Raw genomic sequence first — 22,614 nt, 5'->3', positions numbered from 1 at the left:
CTTGGATTTTATTGGATGTCCTTACAAAGAACAATTGCTTTCATATCCCTAAAGCCAACATTCACAACACTGCATTTAAAGACCCCGAAAATAACTGTTGGAGCCTAAACCCAGTTTTGTATTTTTGTAATATTTTCATTTCTGAGATAAGTATTCCTATTTAGTTTGATTTAATATTTACTTAAAGTGCATGATTTTATGGTAATTCTTTATTGTTAACATGATTGTTTGCTTAAAAATTATTTGATCTATTTACATTTTTCTTTCAATTAATTATTGTTAATGTTAATCATAAGTTTACCAAAGTGGTGTTTATATTATTTTGTATCTATGGTCTATCTTATTTAAGATGAGCGTGCATCATGGAAGAACAGTTTTTTGACCTCCTTTCCTGTTATAATTCCTCTTTTGTGTGTTTTGTATGTCCTCAGCTATATGTGAATACTCAGTAAAGACTTTTTAACTGTACTTGGATCACTCTCTGTGGATTTATTTCACTTTTGAGGTATTTTAAAAGGTGGAACAAAGTGCTCATATCAAGAATGTACAAAAACAGATAAAGATTTTATATTGAATATTTTATTTTTGTTCTGTTTTCAGGTTGAGCCGTTCAGTCCCAAAGAGAAGTCATTTTGCGTCTTGGAATCTGCTCTCATACATATGTAATCCTTTAGCCCTGCGTAATTAGCCTTCCTCTTAAAATTTTTGGTACCAAGTCCAAATTTGTTTGCCAGTTGGTGAAGTTTTTCCAAATTTTGCATTGAAGCTGGACAGTTTTGCGTGAGTGTGTGTGAACAGATTCCAAGACACAAAAATGACTTCTCTTTGGGACTGAACAGCTCAACCTGAAAACAGAACAAAAATAAAACATTCAATATAAAATCTTGATCTGTTTCTATAAATTCTGTGAAAATCTGAGGTTATTTCAACAAGAATTGCCAAAATTATTGACCTGTGAAATGATGTTGAATATTTTGAGACTCCCTGTATATTTAACTTGTGATGCTGTTTTTCCCCACATTTTTCCAATGATTTTTAAAAGTCATAACAGCTGACATTCTGTAAAGTCAGTGAGATCAGACTTCATATAAAACTACTTCATGGTAGCAATATTCTGTTATATTGTGAAAGAGGTTCCCTGGCTCCCCAACCTGTTCCGAGTTTGTATACGTTTTAAAAATGTAAAAGCAAGAACGTGTGATTTCAATTTACACATTGTAAGGTTTAATCTGCTTTTTCAATAAAAGGTTAATTTGAAAAAAACAAAAAAAAAACAGCTGACATTCAAATCTGCCAGCAATGTAAATGTAAAGATTACAAGTGATGGAAAGAATACTGAAAATTTGTACTCAAGTAAAAGTACAGTTACGTAGCTAATAATGTCCTCAATTACAATTAAAGTACTGCTGCTGAACTGTAAGTAAGGTACACAAGAAAAATACTACTCAGAAAAGAACTACTACTTTTTCATTTCGACTGTTCCATAAGCTGACACTTTTGACTGAAACACATTTTTCCATTGCTGTTGTTCTGAACGTGGGTGTTTAAAGATTTCAATTCCTTTCAAATTCTAATGACTTTCGCTCTTTGTAAAATTTCTTTGGAGATTGGTGAGTAAGATCTGCTGATTTGCTTTATACATGATTTTTAAAATATGAAATTCTACTAATTTGTTGAATTTCAGTATCTTTAATTGTATAAATATTTGATTTGTTGAGTCTCTGTCTCCACTTCTGCTGATGATTCTTACAGCTCTTTTCTCTAAAGGAAAAACTGGATCAACATAAGTTTTACAAGCACTTCCCCATACTTCAGCACAAGTTCAACGTGATTTTTGACTCTCAAATCAACTTCAACTTCATATCAAAAAAGTCTCCCAGTCCTGTTTTCTCCAGCTCCGCACAATTAGCAAAATCAAAACTATCTCACGCCCTTATCTTGAAAAAGTCATCCACATCATCTTCTCTCGTCTATACTTTTGCAACTTCCTCCTCTCTGGCCTCGACACCAAATCAAACCAAAAAGCAACAGACATCAACACATGACCCTGTTTTACTTCCTTCACTGGCTCCTGTCTGTTTTAGAATTGATTTGAAGATTCAGGTCCCTGTGGCTGTTCTAAAGTCCAGGCTCCGGATGAAGGTGATGGAGCCTTTTCAGTCCGGGAGCCTCGGCTTTGGAACAACCTGCGTGAGGAGATAAGGCTCACACCATCAGGATCATCTTTTAAATCACTTCTTAAGACTCATTTTTATCAGTTGGCCTTCCTTAAACTGGTTTCAGCTTGATTTTGTTCCTTATTTATTAGGGACGTAACAATAACCGAAATATTGTGATATCTTATCGACAAAGTTCTCACAATAATATCGTGGACCATAACAATACACTGAATTCTGAAGTCTCTTTGTTTAAATTAAGAGTTATGGTCAGTGTTGAGGAGTAACAGATTACATGTACCGGCGTTACGTAATCATAGCACGAATTATGAGTAACTGTATTCAGTTACAGTTACTGTTTCCATGAGTGGTAATTAGATTACAGTTACATTGTTAAAATAAATGGATTACATGGTGGTATTTTTCTGTTTTCACACCTTGGGTTAAACCAGAACTAAAACCAGGACTAAATCATGACTAAAACCATGACTAAAGCCAGATGTAAACCAGGTCTAAACAATATGACACTTAACAGCAGGTGGACATACTTTAAGGCAGCAGTGATCTCATATAAAAATAATTTCTCTATCAATAATATTTATAATATGTTTTAGTAAAGACTGGGCTTTTTATTTTCTTTTAGCAGATAAAACAAAACATCTTATGTTAAGATCCTCGTTTTTGCTTCTCTACAGTAAACAAAAGTCTGTTCATGGAGACTTGGGCTCAACAGTCAATGTGAAGACAACAAACAAGAATTTTCAGGATGTGGTTGATATTGTCATGCTTTTTAAAACTACATGAATGTACCAAGTAATCCAAAGTATTCAGATTATGTTACTCACCTTAAATAATTTAATGGATTACGTTACAAACTACTTTTTGGTGTGAGTAATCTGTAATTTGTAGGGGAATACATTTTAAAAGTAATCTTCCCAACACTGGTTATGGTACAGCAATAGCTAAAAAAAAAGACAAAGGGAACTACATAAACCATGATCCTTTGCTCCATTTCAGTGTAGACTATAACAGATAATAGAAATAACAGTTCTAAACACTTTTAAATCTTAGTTCTTTGGATTAAGTCTTGTCAAGGCATTTTAAGAGGAAAAAGTATCATAGTAACAGTTTTGACTCCACAAAATATCGCAATAAATATCGTACCGTGAGATTTATATCGTGAAAATATCGTACCGAGATTTGGATAATTTTACATCCCTAATCTTGAGCCTCCCCACCATATCGTGATATCGCAATAAATATCGTACTGTGAGGTTCATACCATGACGATATCGTATTGTGAGACTTGGAAATCGTGTTACACCCCTATTATTTATTTTTATTCTATTTTATTAACTTATTTAATATAATTTATTGGATTGTTTGCTTCATTGTCTGATTTTGTATGCATTCGGAGTGCTATTTTTATTGTTCATTGCTGCTTGTACACTACTTTGTAAACCTTGTATTTAATAGTGCTTTATGAATAAAGATTTATTATTATTTTATTATTATGCAACAAATACTATGCACACCTATTTAATGACTCTAACTTTTTGTAACACAGCTATTACTTGTGATAAAAAAATATATTCTCCAGTAATTCCCGGAGCGCTATAAAACTAACCTGACATAAGCTGATTTGGAGGTATTGCACTGGAACAGAGCCACACCTTTTTAGTGTTCAGTGAATACACAGTACACCCCCACAGAGTGTGAGCGTGGGGCGTCATCTCCTCCATGACAGCACCCCCGCCTCCTCCTCCTCCTCCTCTTCCTCCTCCTTCTCGCTCCCCCGTCTGCTTTGGAGGGCCCTGTGACTGGCGCTGCTGCTGTTGGCACAAAGAGAGGGATTCTAGGATGGGTTGGGACACTGGTGCGCTGTGTGTGAGGCAGGATCTGGGAGGATGCTTGCTGTTCCCTCACTGTCAAGTTATCCTGCATAAAGAATAAAGAGAGCCAGTCAAATCTTTCAAAATAATGCTACTGAGGAACAGGACGTGAATAACAGAGTGTCACAGACTGAGGTGGCAGTATTCAGTGAGCAGTTCACCAACAGCGAGCTTCTATCTGGACTCCTACAGACACAAATGAAATGTGCAATAATCACCAATATCCTCCTTCCCTCTAGGTCGTGTCGCTCAGTTCAGTTGCTATGGCAGGTGGAAATAACAGCCAATTTCTGTCTCAAAACTGAAAACAGTTGACACATTAATAAAGCCCTGCACTCACCCTTTATGTAACCTGAATTTGCTGTGAGCGAAGAAAACCAGTGAAAATGCATTGAACAGATGTCCCTATTTACCCGGGACAGTCCCAGTTTGGAGCCCAGTGTCCCCTGTCCCAGAAGATTTATCCAAAAGCAGTGATTTGTCCCAGTTTTATACAAGAAATGTCCCACGTGTCCCTATTTTTTAACCAATCTGATCCCTGCCAACAGTAAAGAGAAGCATAAACTGACATCTGTTTAGGTAAATTACAGAAAAGCTGCTTAAAAATGACCAAAACACAAAGAAAATGTGACTAACCTGACTCAGATGTTAGTCGTAAATATGTTGACGAATGAATGGGCCGAGTGCAGAACACTTTTTCTTAATTACGAAATTTTAATTTTATTTTATTATTATTATTTTGTTTTTTTATTACCAACCACCATAAACCTGGGGTATCCTGTATATTTTTTTTATTTTGAAATCAAATTGCTATAAAACAATTCTTCTTCTTCTTCTTTTAATTAACAACCACCACAAACCAGGGGTATCCTAGTTTTTTTTTTTTTTTTATTTTGAAATCAAATTGCTATAAACCAATAATTCTTCCTCTTCTTTTTTATTTTATTTTATTTTAATTAATTATTTTATTATTATTTTTAAGATCAATAGCATAACGACTTTCCCAGACGCATTGTGGGAAAAATAAGAATTTACAAGAGCAGCGCGGTAAAAAGTTGTCTGTGTGCGGCTAAAAGCTAGCATCCAGAGAAAATGGTAATATTGTGAACAAGGTACGTTAAACGTTGAATATATATTACACTGACATTTTTAAATAGAATATTCATTTTAAACGTGTAAAATGTAAAATATGTTTGAAGGCGTTTCTCGTTTTGTGATGTTTTCGGGTGAGGACGGCGCTATTCCAGAAGACTTCCGGGACAAAAACGTCTTATTGTGAAGGCGCTCCATGCTCGTTTCCGGTGTGTTTGACCGGGAGCGGCTTGACGGCTCTCCCCGGTGCGCCTCAACTCCGCTTACCTGACTCTGCAGACGCGTCCGGCGGATGAGGACAGCGCGCACACGGGGAACTGCCCTTTTCTCTTCTTCTCACTTTCCTCATTTGGAAAAAAGGACTGGTGCGCTGCTCTGAGTTTTCTCTTTTCGTTTGTAGTTGCCCTCACGATAAAAGTGAGTTTGGATATCTGCGGGGGGAGGAGGCAGAGGAGCGGCGGACGGCTCACAGATGGAGCTCCGGGGCTCCGGGAGCACAGGGCGCACAGCGGACCCGGAGTGACTGACGCTGTTGGATGGACGCTGCTCCCCGGTAAGAGCCGCTGTTAAAGTTTGTGGCTTCTGTCTTAATTGGAAAATACTTTTAAAAGCTTTAGTGTCCCGGGCTTTGGCTTGTCTGAATGATGAGGCTCAGTGGAAAAGATCCAGCTCCATGATGTCGCCTTTTTGTTAGTGACGAAGGATCCTCAGAAGAGGGAGAATTTATTTAGGCAACAAAATGATATCTTTGACAACTTGACAAGGATGGATCACGTGTATACAGGTCAACAACAGCTAGTCTATGGCCAGATATGTTTTTCAGGCTTCTTTGTTTGACATTTTTCTTAACATTTAGACTTATAGCACATTAGTTTCATATCTGGTAATTGCTTGCCTAACAAATACAACTGAATATTGGTCTTTCTGATGGCTATTACCTGCTCACCTATTGATTTGTCCTCTGTGCGGTTACAAAAAGTCTGCTTTGACAGTTGGATAATTCCTGCATTTGTGACGCATGTATGTACAGCCTGAATAGACTGCACATTTCTCTCATTACATTTCAGAGCTGCATTTTTCTCGGGGTAAACAGCACATTTAATCTCATTGTGGTTATGACTAAAAACCCTTGGAAAGGAGGAAAAAAATGAAAATATTCCAGCAGCTTTTAATAGTGCTTCTGTAATCCTTAATTGATGTACGCCCAACAGCTACTTTTGAATAACAACAAAACTCCTTCAAATGCCTGGCCCTGGGCACTTTGACAATACTGCCTGCCCGTAATGGAAGTGAAGAAGAACGCTGGCAGATTGGATCATTATTTTGCTTACACCAGGTATTGAACAGTACTCCAGGTTTATCAACTCTCTCTTTCTGGAATGAGCAATGATTGGCCTGGACTTCTATTGTCTTGTGTTCCTTCTTCCTATTCATCTATAAACTATTCAACTCAATAACAAACTGGAAGCTTTGGGAAAAAATACACCAAGATCTCTGGGGATCAATAAGTGATGAAGCGAACACACGGCGCAGCAGTGGGGAGCTCTCACTGTGGAGCTCTCACTGTGGACTCGTGACAGGGAGGAGGGCTGCATAGTTAAGTCACATTTTAACTGTTCAAATTTGCAGTTATATATAAAAAAATAAACAATATTGGATTAGGAGAACAAAAACTTGTGGTAAAGTTATCAATTCCAATTTAGTTTCATAATTACAGGAGTCTTTGTTCTTACAATAACAGCTATTTGAAATCAGTGTTCAAAATAAAAGCATAATGGGCTATAGACTCTGATAATTGACAATATGAAACTATTAATCTGAAGTCAAATAAAATGCAGTTAATTGCACAGTACTTTTAGTAGTCCTTTTCCTGAGATTGGTTTCCTTCCTGAAAATAGTATCAGATATAAATATGAAAACCCTCAAGAATACAGCAAAACACAGTTGTAAAGAAAAAGAAGAAGACGAATCAAGATAAGATAAGCATACTCTACCAACTAACTACTAATAACAGCAACACTGAACCTGAAGTAAATAGAACATTTGTGTCAAAGCAAATGCTTTGTGTCAGTATACAGTACCTTTGACACATGTGACCTTTTAAAGGCCCTGTACTACACAAAATGGATTCTCATGAGCTTTAAGCCATGTTATATTGCTGTTACCTCCTCAAAAACAGACCTGGAGTTGAGTTTTGTTTCATTCACTTAATTATTATTAGTCTGCCTACATCTCCAAAACCCAAAATGCACTGTTCCACTTTCAGATGTCATGAAGCGGTACAGTAGTTTTCAAGTTAACAGCTCCTTTTACCTTTAGTTCAGTAGAGTTTGGCAATTTTAGGGCTGAAATTATCCAAATGATTCTAGTGAATGTGTGTGGAGTTTAAAAACACAGTGGAGCACATGACATCACAAGGTGGAACAGAGAGTTGTCTGTTTCAGCCTAAATATGCAGGATTTGTGTATTGAACATGTACATGAAACAAAGCAAAACTCCGGGTCTGTTTGTGATGATGAAACAACTTTATAGCATAGTAATAGAGGCCCTTTAAAGTCTCCTTGCCATGCTGCCAACATGCATCACTCACCACTTTTTCATACAATTATAAGGCATTTTGATGATTTGATTTGATGATGTTATTTTTTATTTCATGGCACAAAAGCCAACCACCTAACCTATTTCTTCATAAAAAAAATTTAAAAAACGCATTGAAATCTGAAGTCCCTGTGTGTGACTGGTAGTTATGACAACAGCCAGCTGACTTTGCCCTTTATGTGACTCCATGTTAAGTCACAACTCTAGTGTAATAAGTCTGAAAGCTTCAACTTAAATTAATCACCTTATAGAGCATTGGTAATATCAGTCTATATGTATCCACACAGCTCAGATCTCTAAGCCACTTTTTCTCTATGCACATCCAGATTGTTTAAAGCCGTCTGGATTAAAAGCATCAGCAGTAATGACCTCTTGTCATCGCTCAGAAGCACAGCTGTGGGATTACTGTGTAACAAAGGGATTCCTGTGCTTCCTGTTGTCTGCACTGAGCCTGTTTGCACCTTGGCTAATACCTACCTGTGTTTAACGGTGAGCTGTGTCCATGATGCACGGGGCAGAGATGGCCTGATATCTCCTAAATCAGTGAACAGTAGTTTTATTGGACACAAATGAACATGGCAGTAGAAAAAAAGACATTTCAGAATTGCTTGTCAAAAAAATACATATGAGAATTGCTTGTCAGAAAAAGACATCTGAGTATTGCTGTTTTAAACTGAAATTAAATTCAGGCTTTTAAATGCTCCAAAGAATCTGCAGTTTTGTAAATACTCCTGTGCCTGTTTGAACTGTTTTAACACATGCACCTGGAGAACAGCATGTTCACTTGCCACCTGTCAGCATCAAAAATGAAAGATTCAAAGCAACATGATTATGATTATTCATTTCTTTCATTCTGTTTTTTCTCCTTCATCAAAACTACATCAGTAAGGGAATCATACTACTCATAGTACATAGTATGAGTACAAAACTTGGCACATATATTCTTCCTCTACATTACATCTATGTGTAATTGAAGAATTGGCCAAACACACATTTGAATATTAATTAAAACATTTCGATATGATATGTGATGACACGACACAAACACAAATAAATAATATAAATACATTTCCACTCATCTTGAAGTTAGTCCAGGACAGGTTTACCGATCCAGTTTTTACTCTGTATCAACAAATACCAGAGAGATGACATTTCTTTCCTGCTAACACAAATAATCAAAACTGATCTGAATGTGACATTTCACAGTTATGTTCCCGATCCAGTACACTTTATTGAACTGGAATTGGAGACAGTATCATTATCAGTGCATCTCCGCTTCAATATGCCTGAAGAGGAAAGTGTTCATCCCCAGTTTTTATATGGAGGGCCGTGGAGTAATAATTCTAAAGTGTTTGGAATTTCGAGAGAAGGTATTCCCACATGTGTCTTAAATTATATAACTGACAAATTGATTAAGTAAAAGCCAGAGTTTTTGCTGCCGTGATTACAGGGGTTTTGTAGCAGAGATTATGATAGGGCTAAAGGCAGAATTAAAATATTAATGTAATTGCGATGTGGATAAGTGCAGTGGGGGCTGAACATGTTATCATTGTGCAGCTGCAGATGTGCCACAGACGGCAGATGAAAAGGACCATATTCACTAAATACACATCGCAATAACAATTTCAGATCAGCATGGCTCCTGTTCACTCGCTGCCACTGAGCCTGCTAAATCCAGTAATGCTGATTCACTGGTGTGTCTGTTAGTGAAAGAGACGTGCTGGACCAGACTGCACCGACATAAGGGCCATTATGGTTATGATGACAAGTTACTCCTTTCAGGTTATTACTGTATATTTAGAGGCACTGCTCAGTTCTGGCAGCTTGTCAGTGGGCAGGATTGTGCTACTGTGTTTTCTGACAGCAATACTTTAACCTTAACCTTAACCTTGTAAACCTGATTATTGATGAAATCCCCTTGCCCTGGTAAAATGGTGGATCCCATGTGCGTGTTGTAGGTTCAGGCTGCTCCCAGCACAGCCATGACGGGCCAGAGCCAGGACCCAGACCTGAATGAGCAGCAGCGCGGCCCCGCAGACGAGGAGGGCGACGAGGAGGAGGAAGGCGAGCATGTGCGCGTGTCGGTGGAGAGAGAGGACAGACAGCTGGAACAGGAGCCCGATCTGGATCTGGACAAAGAGGAGAAGGAGGAGCTGCCGTACCCCACTCTGGCCCCTGTGGTCCTCCTGGCTCTAACGCAACATAGCCCGCCCCGCTCCTGGTGCCTGCGAGCCGTCTGCCACCCATATCCTTCACCTTAAACAGTGCGTCAGAGACACATTGTCTGTTTGTGTTGGAGCTCTGGGCTTCCTCACCGCTGCAGGTCTTACACCAAACAGTGTGCACATGTTTATGTTAGCTCTAAACACAGGGGACATGTGGGGGTCAGTGTGTATGAGAGAGCACAGCACCTCAGGTATTTTCTTGGACCCATTAGTTGTAGAAAAAGATGGCTAACATTTTTGCCTGATTGGAGGTTTCCATAGTGACGAGCCCTAATGAATCTCCAGGGTTACACTCGGCTGTCAGTGGCATTGTTACTGGGCCACATTTACCCGACACAAGCAGTCACAAATAGTGGAAACGTCATGTCACCTCCAAAACTGCCGCTCCTGTCTTCATTGTCTCAGCTCACACTTCTCTGTCTCTCGCTGAGCTCTCCTCCAGCAGACTAAGGTGTGAGCATGTGAGCATGTTTAGGAGGAGTGAGCGCCTATGAATACTCTGAAGCTGGCATAAACGTCAGCAATACCCCAGGGATTTGTCAAGCCTTCCAAATTGAATCTTTTCCACTGCTTATGGCCCCTCTGTGTGCTGGCTGTGTGCATAGTCTTGTGGTTTTGGTGTCCGCAATTGCCATTATAAGCTCACTATGGCACATCAATATAAAAATATAAATGATGGGCTCAATAACATACAAAAAGAGAGTGCAAATGCCATGCTCAGTGGCTTGCTGGGTTGTTACTATGGTCACACTGAGAACATGGACTTTGTGTGTCAGCATAAGTTAGTGAACACTCTTAAACACGCGCACACACACGAGTGAATGCCCTTACACAGACGAGGGAATCTCCCATGGAGAGGCTCTTTAGAGGAATCACCTGGTTGCCTGGCAACAGAGTAGCTCGGCTCCAGCGGCCCGCTTACTTCCGCTCACTGTACTTGTTTATTGTGTGTGTTGCCGTGCCCTACTCATAGCTCTTCCTGGCATGTGTCACGTCCTATACATGGAGTATTTGTGCCGAGTACACTGGTGTTGTGTGTGTGTGTATAGTGAGTGATCTGCGGGGGCTGTGATGTGATTGGCCATGTTGGACAGAGACATTAATATGAGCACACTGGGGGTGGCCTCTCCCATCAGCTGTACTGGCGTCTCTCCTGAGGTGACCCCATCTTTTTCTGCCTCTTTTGCGCTCACTACACAGTATTAAGGATTAATTTTCCGTCTCCTTCCATTTCAGTGCGCTCAGCCTCACAGTCGTCCTCTGTAGAGCGTGTTTACAGCATCATGTCTCTTCTCCCTACAGCGCAGCTTTCTCTTTCACCAGCTTTTCTTCTGGAACACAAACAAAAAGGGCTTTGGCTATTGTGTAACTTTCTCTTGTCATTTGTCAAAGCTACATCGATTCCCATTATTTTTCTTTCTATTTACTTTGGTGTCTTGATTCTCTGTAAATGGGGAATAAGGAGCCGTCTTTGTAAATGTCTCAGCATTTTTATAATTCCCTGTATGTTTAAAGCACTGTTTCCGCTGATTCATCCACTATTTCAACAACTATGTGCAGACAGAACTTTGGCTTTGGTATTACCAGATGCTGTTTTGTACCTTTTTCCTCTCATTTCCGATGCTTATGCTTTTTTCACTCCACCAAAGCTCATTTTTACTTGTCTCATGATGATAAATATAGAGAAATAGTTTGGTTTGATCGTGTTACTGTTTGAGATCTGACCTTGCCTTTGAAGCTCTGAATTGTCTCGTGATTTCGTTGATTTTGATAAAGTGACCAGTAATGGTTGATCAAAAAAATGTGTTTCTGGCAAAGAGGCAGAATGTTTGAAGTTACTAAGAGAATTTAATTGTTTCTGGAACTATAGTAACAATATCCTTTTTTGCAGATAAATATTAAGCTCAAATTAATCAAAAGTTCGAGCAGCAAGAAAAAAGAAAGCAAGAATTTTCAAATGAATTATACATTTGTTTTAATAGTGACAGTGAGAGTTTGGTTTGAATATCCCTAGTTTGCTTTAATGTATCGCTCACATACACACAAATGGCGATGGTGGTGGGGGCAAACACACACCCCAGACATAACTTATTCAGCGGCACATGAAAGATTTAGAGCATTTCCTTTGTTTAAAGATGAGAATGCTGATTGCGGTCCTCTTGTACAGTACAGGCACCTTCCCCTCACTGCCTTTTTCTCATCGTCTCATTACCAACTCTTTTTTTTCATTTATACTTTTTATTTGTCCACCTCTTTCTTCATCAGGTTAGGTTTCTCTTGTGATGGATTGGAGGAGGTTTTAGTCAAAGTAGGGAGAGCTGTCAGAATCATTGCAGCCAATTAACATGGATCGCACAGATGTTGCCATGGTTACCAGTTGTCATTGTGTCCAAGGGCGGGGTAAGGGACTTGGAGAACTTGACAGTAACTTTGCTTGGTTCGTTTTATATGGCTCAGAAAAAATTAAAGGGACACTTTGAAAACACATCAGATCTTAATGTGAAAAAAATGTTGGATATCTATATAAATATGGCCAGGGTAATGTCTTAGGAACAAAATTATGCCACTTCTTTTAATGGAAATGACATTTTCAGCCTACAGAGGGCTTCATTTTACAGGCACCCTGAAAATCAAAGTGAAATAATGATGTGGCAGTCTAGTCCATTTTGCCAAAATGTAATTTCTGTAACTCAAAATGCTTCTCAGTCTCTTGTGCGGCCCCCTCGTGCTTGTCTGCATGTTTGATGACTCCTAATGAGACAACGGATGGTGTTTTGTGGAATGTCCTCCCAGATCTGTGTTAGGGCATCACTGAGCTCCTGTAGGGTCTGACGAGCAACCTGGCGGCATCTGATGTACCCAAACATAATGTCCCAGAGGTGTTTTACTGGGTTTAAGTCAAGGGCCATTCAGTTGTACCAGTCCCTTCATCCTCCAGGTTCTGCTGCAGATCCTTGCCACATAAGGAGGAACCCAGGACCTACTGCACCAGCGCAGGGTCTGACAATGGTTTCAAGGACTTTATCCCAGTACCTAATGGCAGTCAGACTGCTGTTTTCTAGCCAAGGTGTGTGTGTCTGTCTATGGATCTGCCTCCCCAGACCATCACTGACCCCCCACCAAACCGCTCATGCTGAACCATGGTGCAGGCAGCAGAGCGTTCTCCTTGTCTTCTCCAGACTCTTATACATCTATCACAGGAGCAGATACGGATCCTGCTGATGGGTTGAGGACCTTCTATGGCCCTGTCCAATCTGTGCAACTTCAGTGGCCTCATATTCCCAGTAGTGATAATCACTGTAGCTAAAGCAGCACTAGTGGAAAACCAGCCAAAAAACACCAAGAGGGAGAAATGTGAAATGACCTCCACATGTAAAACCAGTCCTGTTTTAGAGGTTGTCTCATTGTTGCCAGTCTATCTGTTACCTTTTGTTCATTTCCATTAAAAGATGTGACATCCTAAGACATTGCCCTGTCCAAATTTGTATACATACTCAACATATATTTCTTTCACACTGAGATCTGTTCGTTTTAGAGCAGTGTATTTTTTCCCCTTAGACATGAAAGGCTTGGTGTTAATCTGGGCTATTGCTCATCAAGTCTGTGTGTTGTGATTCCAATGAGGGAGACCTCATTGAGACTTTTTAAGATTTCCATCCAAAACTATTGAGAAATAGTTACAGCTCTAAATTTAACAAGATATATTATACCCATCATGTGATCCATCTGTGGATTTATTGTTAAAAATGAGTGTTCTAGTAAAATTAGACTAGAATTGGCACAAGGTGGAAAGGAATCTTGTCGCATTACTATTGAGTATGTAAAACTGCATTGGCTGTTTTCATATTATAGAATGTAATTATGTCCCTCTCTAAGATGGAGCCAGAAGCTTTTTTGTGATATTTTAGTGTTATTACAAAGCATTTTCTTAAAGAAAGGGTATAATGCAAAATCATTTTTTAGCTTTCTACCATGTCATCTAAAAAAAAACCATCTATAACATGAAGAGGTCAGCCATGTCAGTAATCTAGCGACCTCGCTGTCTCTCCCTCATTATGGTTAAGTGATTCTGTCCAGTGTTCCCACACAACAATTCTCCATAAATACACAAAAACTTGATACAAAACTGTACACAGCAACTTGACAAACCTGATGGGATGTGCAGTAGTGTCATTAGCGGGATGCATGCTGATTGTGTTGTGCTGGAGATGATTTTAATCACATACAAATTGCTTGATTTGAGGTTTTCATTATTTTCTGTACCAGCTCACGTTGCTCATAGTGACAGTAATGTGGTATTGACAAACAGACATTGCCAAACTTGTCAAGTTGATGACTCTTTTCTACACACCTGTCTCCAGCTTACTCCTGTCTGCCGCCCACATACATTGGAACTGGAGTCAAAACTCCCACATAGTTGTGGACTTATACAATTGAATTGAAATCCAAATAAATATTGTAATGTATAGTTAAAGGTGCACTATTAAACATTTGTGGTGGAGGGTCCACCACCTGCTTGTCTCAATGGAAATATTGCTGTGTCTAGAATGTTCCACAGTGTTCATTAACCTTTCCAGACCAACAGCATAAAAAATTTTAATTTAAGATGAGAAAAGTGGCTTTCCAAGCATATTTCCGGCATTATCCTACGTCACACACACTGAGTGATGACGTAGGGAAAACATGTGTCTAATACCAACCTCGTTGGTATTAGACACACATTCGCTCCGTCCACTTTGATTGAGCCAAACTTTGCCAGTGTAGTGAGTCAAAAATGGTCGACTGCTCTGAGTGTCTGTGTTCAATTGAAAAAGCCGCTCTAAGTGCAGTTATTTCTCAAATAAATGGCAAATTACACGTCTGCAAAATTGCACGTCCCTCGCTATTTTTGTTTGAAATGTTTATTTCAATCAAAATGTCCAAATCCAAATGTAATAAACCCCATGGAAATGCAAGAAGTGATGTGGCTCTGTGCCCTGGACCTGACACCAGCTGTTTCCATGACTGACACCAGGAAAATCATGGGGCCATTGCACTTTTTTTATTTTGAGGACTATAAGGATATTTTTAGTTCATATATAGACTTGATATTTTGCACTTATGTAGCGAAGGCCCTAAATAAATTTTTTATGTCCAAAAAGTTTTTTTTCCCCTTTGTATTTCTGGTCCTATATGATTACTGCCATATGACACAACTAGAGAATGCGGATTGTGAAGTAAGAGGTTGTACTGATAAAAAGGATGTATAACACTTCATTAGTGGTTAAAAGGGGAGTTTTAATGAAAAAAAATTAAGAAAACAATCCAGACGAGGACAAATGTACTAAAATTAGGTCTTGAAGGGTTAAATCTATGACGAGGCAGACGAGCAGGTTACAGCACTACGCTACATTACAGTTCAGATGTGGAGAGTCGCCTCTGTTCACAGAAGGAATTATTGTATTTGTGAGCGATAAAAGCACCTGTAATGAATAAATGGTAGATGGAAATGACAATATAACAGTAAACTTTATACTGTGAGGTTAATATCATGGTGAAATGCATTGTGATAACGTGATTGTCTAGCTAAAGCAGATCAGAGTATTCTTTTATTTCTTTTGACACTACTCCATCCTTATGTTGTCTATGTGGCTAAGGTTTCCAGAATTAACAAGAGGCTAATGGTAGAACATGTAATGTCCCATGCTTGAGTGATAAAACAGAACACATTCAGTCAGTCGGTCAGACCTTTGTGACCTCTGTAACTAAACCTGAGCACCACAGCACTGTTCCCTTTCAACTGCCCCACCTCACCGCTGCTTGGTCTTTTTCCTCACATTTCTTTAATACTGTCACAGTCTTTTTCATTTGGACAAAACCGTCTTGGCTGTTATCAGGTATGTCAAATTGAATGGGTTTAGATAATTTATTTTGCCATCACAAAGGATGGAGGTAGTCAAGGAACATTTTAATTAGTTCTGAAAGGGCAAACCATCACACCAGCTCATTTAAAGATCCTCTCTTGAAATTAGTTTTGCCCCAGTCCACGTTTATTGTCAAAATGAGACCACTGTTTGCATTTTTATTGTCCGTGAAGCATGAAGTTTTCCTGTTTTCAGAAATCAGCCACAGAACCTTTAACTAATTGGACTAAATTGTACACAAAACAGACATTTAGCTGGAACAAGAGCGTGCATGCCATAAAAACAAATGGGACATGTTAAGCAAATTTCACTCCTAGGAATTTTTAACCGTGTCATAATCGTTTTCCCTTCTCATTTACCCACTCACTGTGGTATTTCAAGTGATCCGTTCATGTTTAAGTGACTTTTGAGACACTTTTGAATGGCTGCTATTTGCAATATGACAAGTGATACAATTCAGTAGTGAGTTTGCCAAAAATGCATGGGAAGTACACAGACCATGATGCATATATTGTTAATAATTACCGTATTTTTTTCTCACTATAAGTTGCTTTGGAGTATAAGTCACACCAGCCAAAAAATGCATAATGAAGAAGAAAAAAACATATATAAGGCAACGTTCACACTACAGGGCTTAATACTCAATTCAGATTGTTTTGTGAAATCAGATTTTTTTGCGAGGTCATTCACAATTCCAGTGAAATACGACTTGTATGTGATCTCCAATGTGAACTTTAAACGCCCCAAAAGTGTCCTGCACGTGCACTGGACCACACGATGACGTCATATTGCAGTGAGCATGCTCAATATTTACAGAAGTAGCCTAAACACTGAGCACCTGGCCATTTTAAAGTTGCTGTTGTACCGGAGCCAGAACCTGTACAACTTACTGTATTTTTCATATTATAAGTTGCTCTGGAGTGTAAATCGCACCAGCTGAAAAATGCTTTATGAAGAAGAAAAAAACATATATAAGTCGCACTTTTTTGGAGAAATTTATTTTATAAAAGCAGAGACCAGGAACCAACATTTCATTTTGAAAGTCAAGTTCTCGTAATAACAATAGAATAAAGAACAACAGACTGAATAGGCATCTGGTATGTTAATGTCACATATGAACAGTTCTTCAGATAACTATAGCATAACAACAGAAAAGAACAAGTTTACCAAACTCTCAATCTCACTCCAAATCACTAAATCCATTGCATTCTTCATCCTCTGTGTCACTTCTGAGCAACTTTGCGACCTCCGGAGATAAACCATAGATCCAAGAGGTAAACAGAGCGCCGCTTCCTCTTCTGTGTCGCTGTCGTCAGACTCAGCATAAATTCCAGTTAGAATTATTCTGGCCTTTCTTAATCCCGACAGGATGAGTTCGGTTGTCACTGAAGTCTAGGCTTTGTCGATTCATCCAGTGACTTCCAAGAAAGTTGCATGGTGCACCCTCCCGGTTGCCGTGAAGCTGTGTTCTCCATCTCCGCTTTCCACCAGTCCCTCACAAGTTTCTCTCTCACTCCAAACTTTCTTTCTGCTGCTCGATTACTGTTTTCGGCTGCAGATTTCGCTACTTGCAGCTTCTAATCAACAAAATATGATTTTGTTTTTGGGGGCATTTGTGTTCAGTCTTCTCAGTCATCTTTATAAGTTTGTTTAAAGTAAAATTGTTCAGTGGTTCAGAAGTAATGGTGCGATCGACTGACATGATAGAGCCAGGACAGAGGCTCTTGCGCAGTAGAGCAGCATATACTGACCCACTTGCCGCTTCAGTTTGAAATTTTAATATATAAGTCTCACCTGAGTATAAGGCACAAGAAACACCCAAACCATGAAAAAAGTGCCACTTATAGTCTGAAAAATATAAAAAATAATGAATAATATATTAGTGGTAAGTCCCATAAAGGCTGTAAACTTTAAGTAAGACTATTTGAGTTTAATGTATGCAGTAAAGCCCCAGCAGTTACCCCATGTCACGTCCTTGGAGGGGACCAAATGGGGCTATATCCTTCATGTACTCCCCGGTGTACTCTGCGCCCTTATACACTCTTCTTTTAAGCTAATGAATGTTGCTTATGAAAATGGCTGCGGCGCTATGGCCTTTAGCACGCGCAGCCGGGCCAAGAGCGCAGTGAGTGATGATGCCGGATAGATGAGGGTGATGTGATCCGATTTGATTTGCAATGTCTGTGCGACCTTTCATACCTGTGTTGGCACTGAACAAGGCGGAGGGGAGAGAGCGAAAGAGAGAGGAGCGAGCGGAACAGAAGAGAGAAGTGGGTGGGGGTGCTATTCAGAGATGCACGAGGAGACGGAGGTGATGGGGCAATTAGTGAGAACAGACCGAGTGCAGTAACAGTTGCACTTGTTTACAGTGAGCACCTCAAGGCAACACTGTCTTAACCTCCCTTACCCCCCCTTTTGTAGCTTGTGTTTATTGACCCATCAAGCCTATTATTTCTTAACCTTGCCTCTAATTGGCCTGTTTTTTGTTCTTTTTTTTACATCATGGGGCAACAGAGTAGATTGAAAATTTACAATCAGTGCAGAGTCAATATGTGCAATGTTGATATCGCAAAGATGGATAGAGCTGTAAGATTTGTTAGGGGTAGGTATTGGTGATCTGTGCACTGACCAAAAGAGTCTTTCTGTTGTATTGATTTATTGCTGTTGTAATAATTGGTGTGATCAGTTAATTGGATGGGCTATGTGGGCTGCACGCTCTGGTCTCTTCATTGTACAGAACAGTTTTACAGTGACTCGCACTTGTTGTGTAATGTTAGATACAGTACCACTACTGTACAGATAAAAGGACAGTAGACAACATTCAGATTGGTTTAGCTTTAATGCTTTTAATAATGTTATTGTTGGAAAACTCAAGATTGATCAGGTAAGGTGTTATGTGTTAGCCTGATTCATTAAACGGTTTCACTTTGTAGAAACCGTCTGACCCCGCAGCATTAGAATTTGTTCACTCTAGGGTAGGCAGGTACTTTTTTCATTTAACTAGAGGCTGCTATTTGGTCATGATGTATGTAATGCACCACTAACAGGGCTAACTTGTATATTAAGCTTTTCCCAAATCTCGTAGAAAGAAGGACAATAAATTGATAAAATTCACCAAAACATTCTATTTGTTGTGGCTTTAAATCCTCGATCTCAGGAAATGTTGACTACACAGAATGTATGGCTCTTTGCTGATTGGCTGGTGCCCGAACTCGCACTCCAGGGTTTTTACGAACCGTCTTGTGTATTCCTATTCCTGACCTAGTCGCTGGAGAGAAATGAAATTGAGCGGAGGCACTAGGTGGCGCCAGCCTGGCTAGTTACGTGTATGGTTCCACCTACAACCTACAACGGTATTTACCATGTCTTTTTGTTTTTCAGTTAAGTGAGATACATGTAGTGAACCACAAGACAGGAGACCTCTGCCAGCTCAAATTTACACCTTACAATTACTTCTCCAGAGACATACACAGAAAAGTGTGATTTTTTGCAACTAGGCATAGGATGATATTGAAATTTGGTGTCATGATTGCCATGGCCAAAATATATATTTTTTTAGTTTAGTTTAGTTTATTTTTTTAATGAGACAGGGACGGTGCATAATCTACATTAACCTTAACAGGAAAGTTGTATTGTACCAGGTTGTAGCACTAGAGCTCATTTCTACCTGTCGTCCATCGGCAGGTTGATGTTATAGTTCATAAAATCATACATACAAAGAGAATGTCTTTATGTCTGGAGCATCATAACATTTCTGTAACATCATTCACACCCAGTTCTCTCAGCATCTTAAAAACATAATGCTAATTGCGATTAACGATTACATCAGGATAATTATTAAAGTTAAAGTTAAAGTTGCTACAGTCGCTACAGTTGAAACAGCTGTTACACAATTGCACTTTGTTATAAGTGAAAACAACAATAGTCTAGAAGAGTTCAGCATGGATAAATAGCTTTTTTTTCTGCCCATTCTGCTGATATAACGGCCATTCTCATGATTATATAAAATGTCTCTTTGACTCTTTTTACCATGATAAATGAAATTATACTTTATTGTCCCCATCTCTATTTGCCACTCAGGGTTTTGCTATTGTTTTTGTCCACAATGCATCTCACGGAAAGTGGGTTTAGCAGCAAACTACAGCGCCCACTCACATTTCACTCCAGTCAGCACTTTCGCAAGTTCAATTTAGTTTGGATTACTGCACACTTGTACGCAGTTTTTCAAATCTACTTTTATTTGTCAATGCTTATTTTAGAATACACATTTCAAAATGAATCCTTGTCTTATGTGAAGCTACTGAGCAAACTCACTATTAAAAGTTCTTTATTTTCAACTCTGTTAAATGTACATACAGACGATGTTGTTGGAAACAAACACCACCCCCACTGTGACCCGACATGTTCTGTTCTGAGATCTACAACACTGTCTACACGCTTTGTAGGTTGTTCGTTGCTATTGTGAATAAATTAAGGTTGTTAAGCTCAGTGGAAAACAGCTGTTATCTTTACCATTGCATAATAGGGTCAATGTCTTGGCAAAGCTCTCTACTCTCTTATTCCTGTTCATTATATTCTTCCTGTTGTTGAACTCAAAACTGTGTTAACTTACACATAACGTACTATCCATTATTTAGACTTCTGGCATACTATTTCTTCACCTTTTCAACTGTCATCCAGCTTAACATTGTGAAGTCATTTTGAACAATATAGCTCTCTCCTCTGTCTCCACCACATTGTGACTTAATGATTGGCTGTACCCGCAGTTTGTCACTCGACTTAAAATCAGGTTTGTGACTGGGAACCTCGACCTGGCTGCTGCTCCTTTCTTTTGCTGGAAACAGACAGGAAGGGAACCGGAAAGAAAAAAGACAGAGAAAGAAGATATGCGAGAAATGATACGGAATGAAAATGGGAAATTACAGCTCACTATATAAAGGAAGACGGAGCGGACCGGAGCGGGAGGAGCCGGGCAGTGGAGGGAAATAATTGGGCCAAGAGAGAGGGAAAAGCCGCGGAGAGGAAAATGAGAGATGATGGAAAGGAAAAGGTTGCATAGCCAATAGAGGAGTAGTGAACGAGAGAGAGCAGACAGAGGAGAGGACGTTCCCTACGCTGGTTTTGAATGATGGCCTTACCGCTCCAAATACTCCCATCCCATCCATCACTCACACCTTGACCCTGCCCCATTCCCCCTGTTAAACTATGCATGGTAACACCGGCTAAGACACGCGCGCTTGTAACTTATCCCGGTGTAAATAAGCTCCCTCGGATACACCAGCACAACATCACGCCCTGGCTTGTTTGCACTGGCTTTGTTTGCCTATTAATTGCGGCGCGTGGCAGAGGATTGCGAAAACTCCAAAGTGAGTTCCCACGGTGAGGCGAGGAGGGCGGCGGCGGCGGTGGCGGTGGTGGTGGGGTGTTCCCATGGCAACGGCAGCGAAAAGGGAGGACACTGGATTTACCCTCCCCGCTCTCTCGCCCCTCTGTCTCAAGGGTGATAAAGGATTGTACTCTCATTAATTTTTGCCGCCCTCTCGAGAGCAAAGTGTCCGGGAAAGGCGGACTGAGTGTCTGTGTGCGTGTCGCGCCGGGTTCATGTGCACACGCTCCGGGCTTTCGCTTATGTTATGCACGCGTCCTTGAGTTTTGAATACTACTCCGCCATTCAGCGCTTTTCCCTCATTTCACAGCCGTATAAGAGTCTTCAGTGTGTTTGCGAGGTGCCAACACAATCCGCTCCACTATAAGCACCGTTTGAAACCCGTGATGTGCCTCTTCACGGTTCCGACAGCACCAGCGCAAAAGAAAAAAGAACAAAAACCTCGAGAGCAGTTTAAAGTGGAACTAAACACTTAAACTCCGCCCACAAACACATTTCAAATAGAGCTGCTAAATAGGCTCTATTCATGTTTACGTCACAAACCAGGAAGATATTTGGAAAGATGCGATGACAGCTTCCGGTGTAGTTACTGACACTGGGCTCGCCGACCCACTGTGATAAAACCAATAAAAAGACATCCCTCTTTACCCGGGGACAGTCCCAGTTTTGAGCCTGTGTCCCCTATCCCAGCAGATTTATCCAAAACCAGTGAGTTATCCCAGTTTTATACCTGAAATGTCCCTATTTTTGACCAGTCCGATCCCTGTCAACAGTAAAGAGAGGCATACATTGTCATTTGATTAGGTAAAATACAGAAATGCTGCTTAAAAATCACCAAAACACAAAAACAAGAAAATGTGACTGTACTGACTCACATGTTAGTCACGAATGGGCCAAGTGCAGAACAATTTTCCTTAATTACACACTTGTTTCACAATTTTATTATTACCAACCAACCCTAATCAGGGGTCCCAGTTTTTGGTTTTGGAAATCTGGTCACCCTAATCAGCTGTAAAATTTAGACTGCATAGTGCTGTTTGGAATCATCTTGAATTTGGTGCCTCATCTCGTACACAGTGCACTCGGAGTTGTGCGTCAGTGGGGAAAAGTTGAAAATTGAGGTGTGGTTGTAATTGTTCATTAAGAAAGAAAAGAGTGAGGGGGGAGGAGGGGCAGGGTCTGGATATACAAGGAACAGTGTGATTGCAGGCCGCCTTGACAACAAGTGGCCCCGCCTTGACTATGTCCGTCTGAACCACGTAAATCCGCCCCGCTCCTCATTTCTTCTCCATGCACGGAATCTCCTCACACCCTCCCATTCCTCACTTACCGGAAGCACCGCCTTGCTTAATACATTTTCTG

At 39.9% G+C, this 22,614-nt stretch overlaps 1 protein-coding gene across 1 annotated transcript in view; it reads left to right on the top strand.

Annotated features, from left to right (window-relative positions):
- The first annotated feature begins 9,373 nt into the window (after positions 1-9,373).
- The window catches only part of cacna1hb (calcium channel, voltage-dependent, T type, alpha 1H subunit b), a 218,369-nt gene continuing 205,128 nt past the window's right edge, over positions 9,374-22,614 (top strand). Inside the window, exons 1-2 of the mRNA XM_055157997.1 lie at positions 9,374-9,415; positions 9,697-9,983. Of these exons, the coding sequence (XP_055013972.1) occupies positions 9,374-9,415; positions 9,697-9,983 (329 nt within the window). The remainder of the gene's footprint in view (positions 9,416-9,696; positions 9,984-22,614) is intronic.

Source organism: Boleophthalmus pectinirostris, unplaced genomic scaffold (assembly GCF_026225935.1).
Source record: "Boleophthalmus pectinirostris isolate CB_2022bp ecotype Guang Dong unplaced genomic scaffold, ASM2622593v1 HiC_scaffold_22, whole genome shotgun sequence".
NCBI classification, from domain to species: Eukaryota; Metazoa; Chordata; class Actinopteri; order Gobiiformes; family Gobiidae; genus Boleophthalmus; species Boleophthalmus pectinirostris.
The sequence above is the reverse complement of the archived record's forward strand: the minus strand, read 5'-3'. Positions and strand labels throughout refer to the sequence as shown.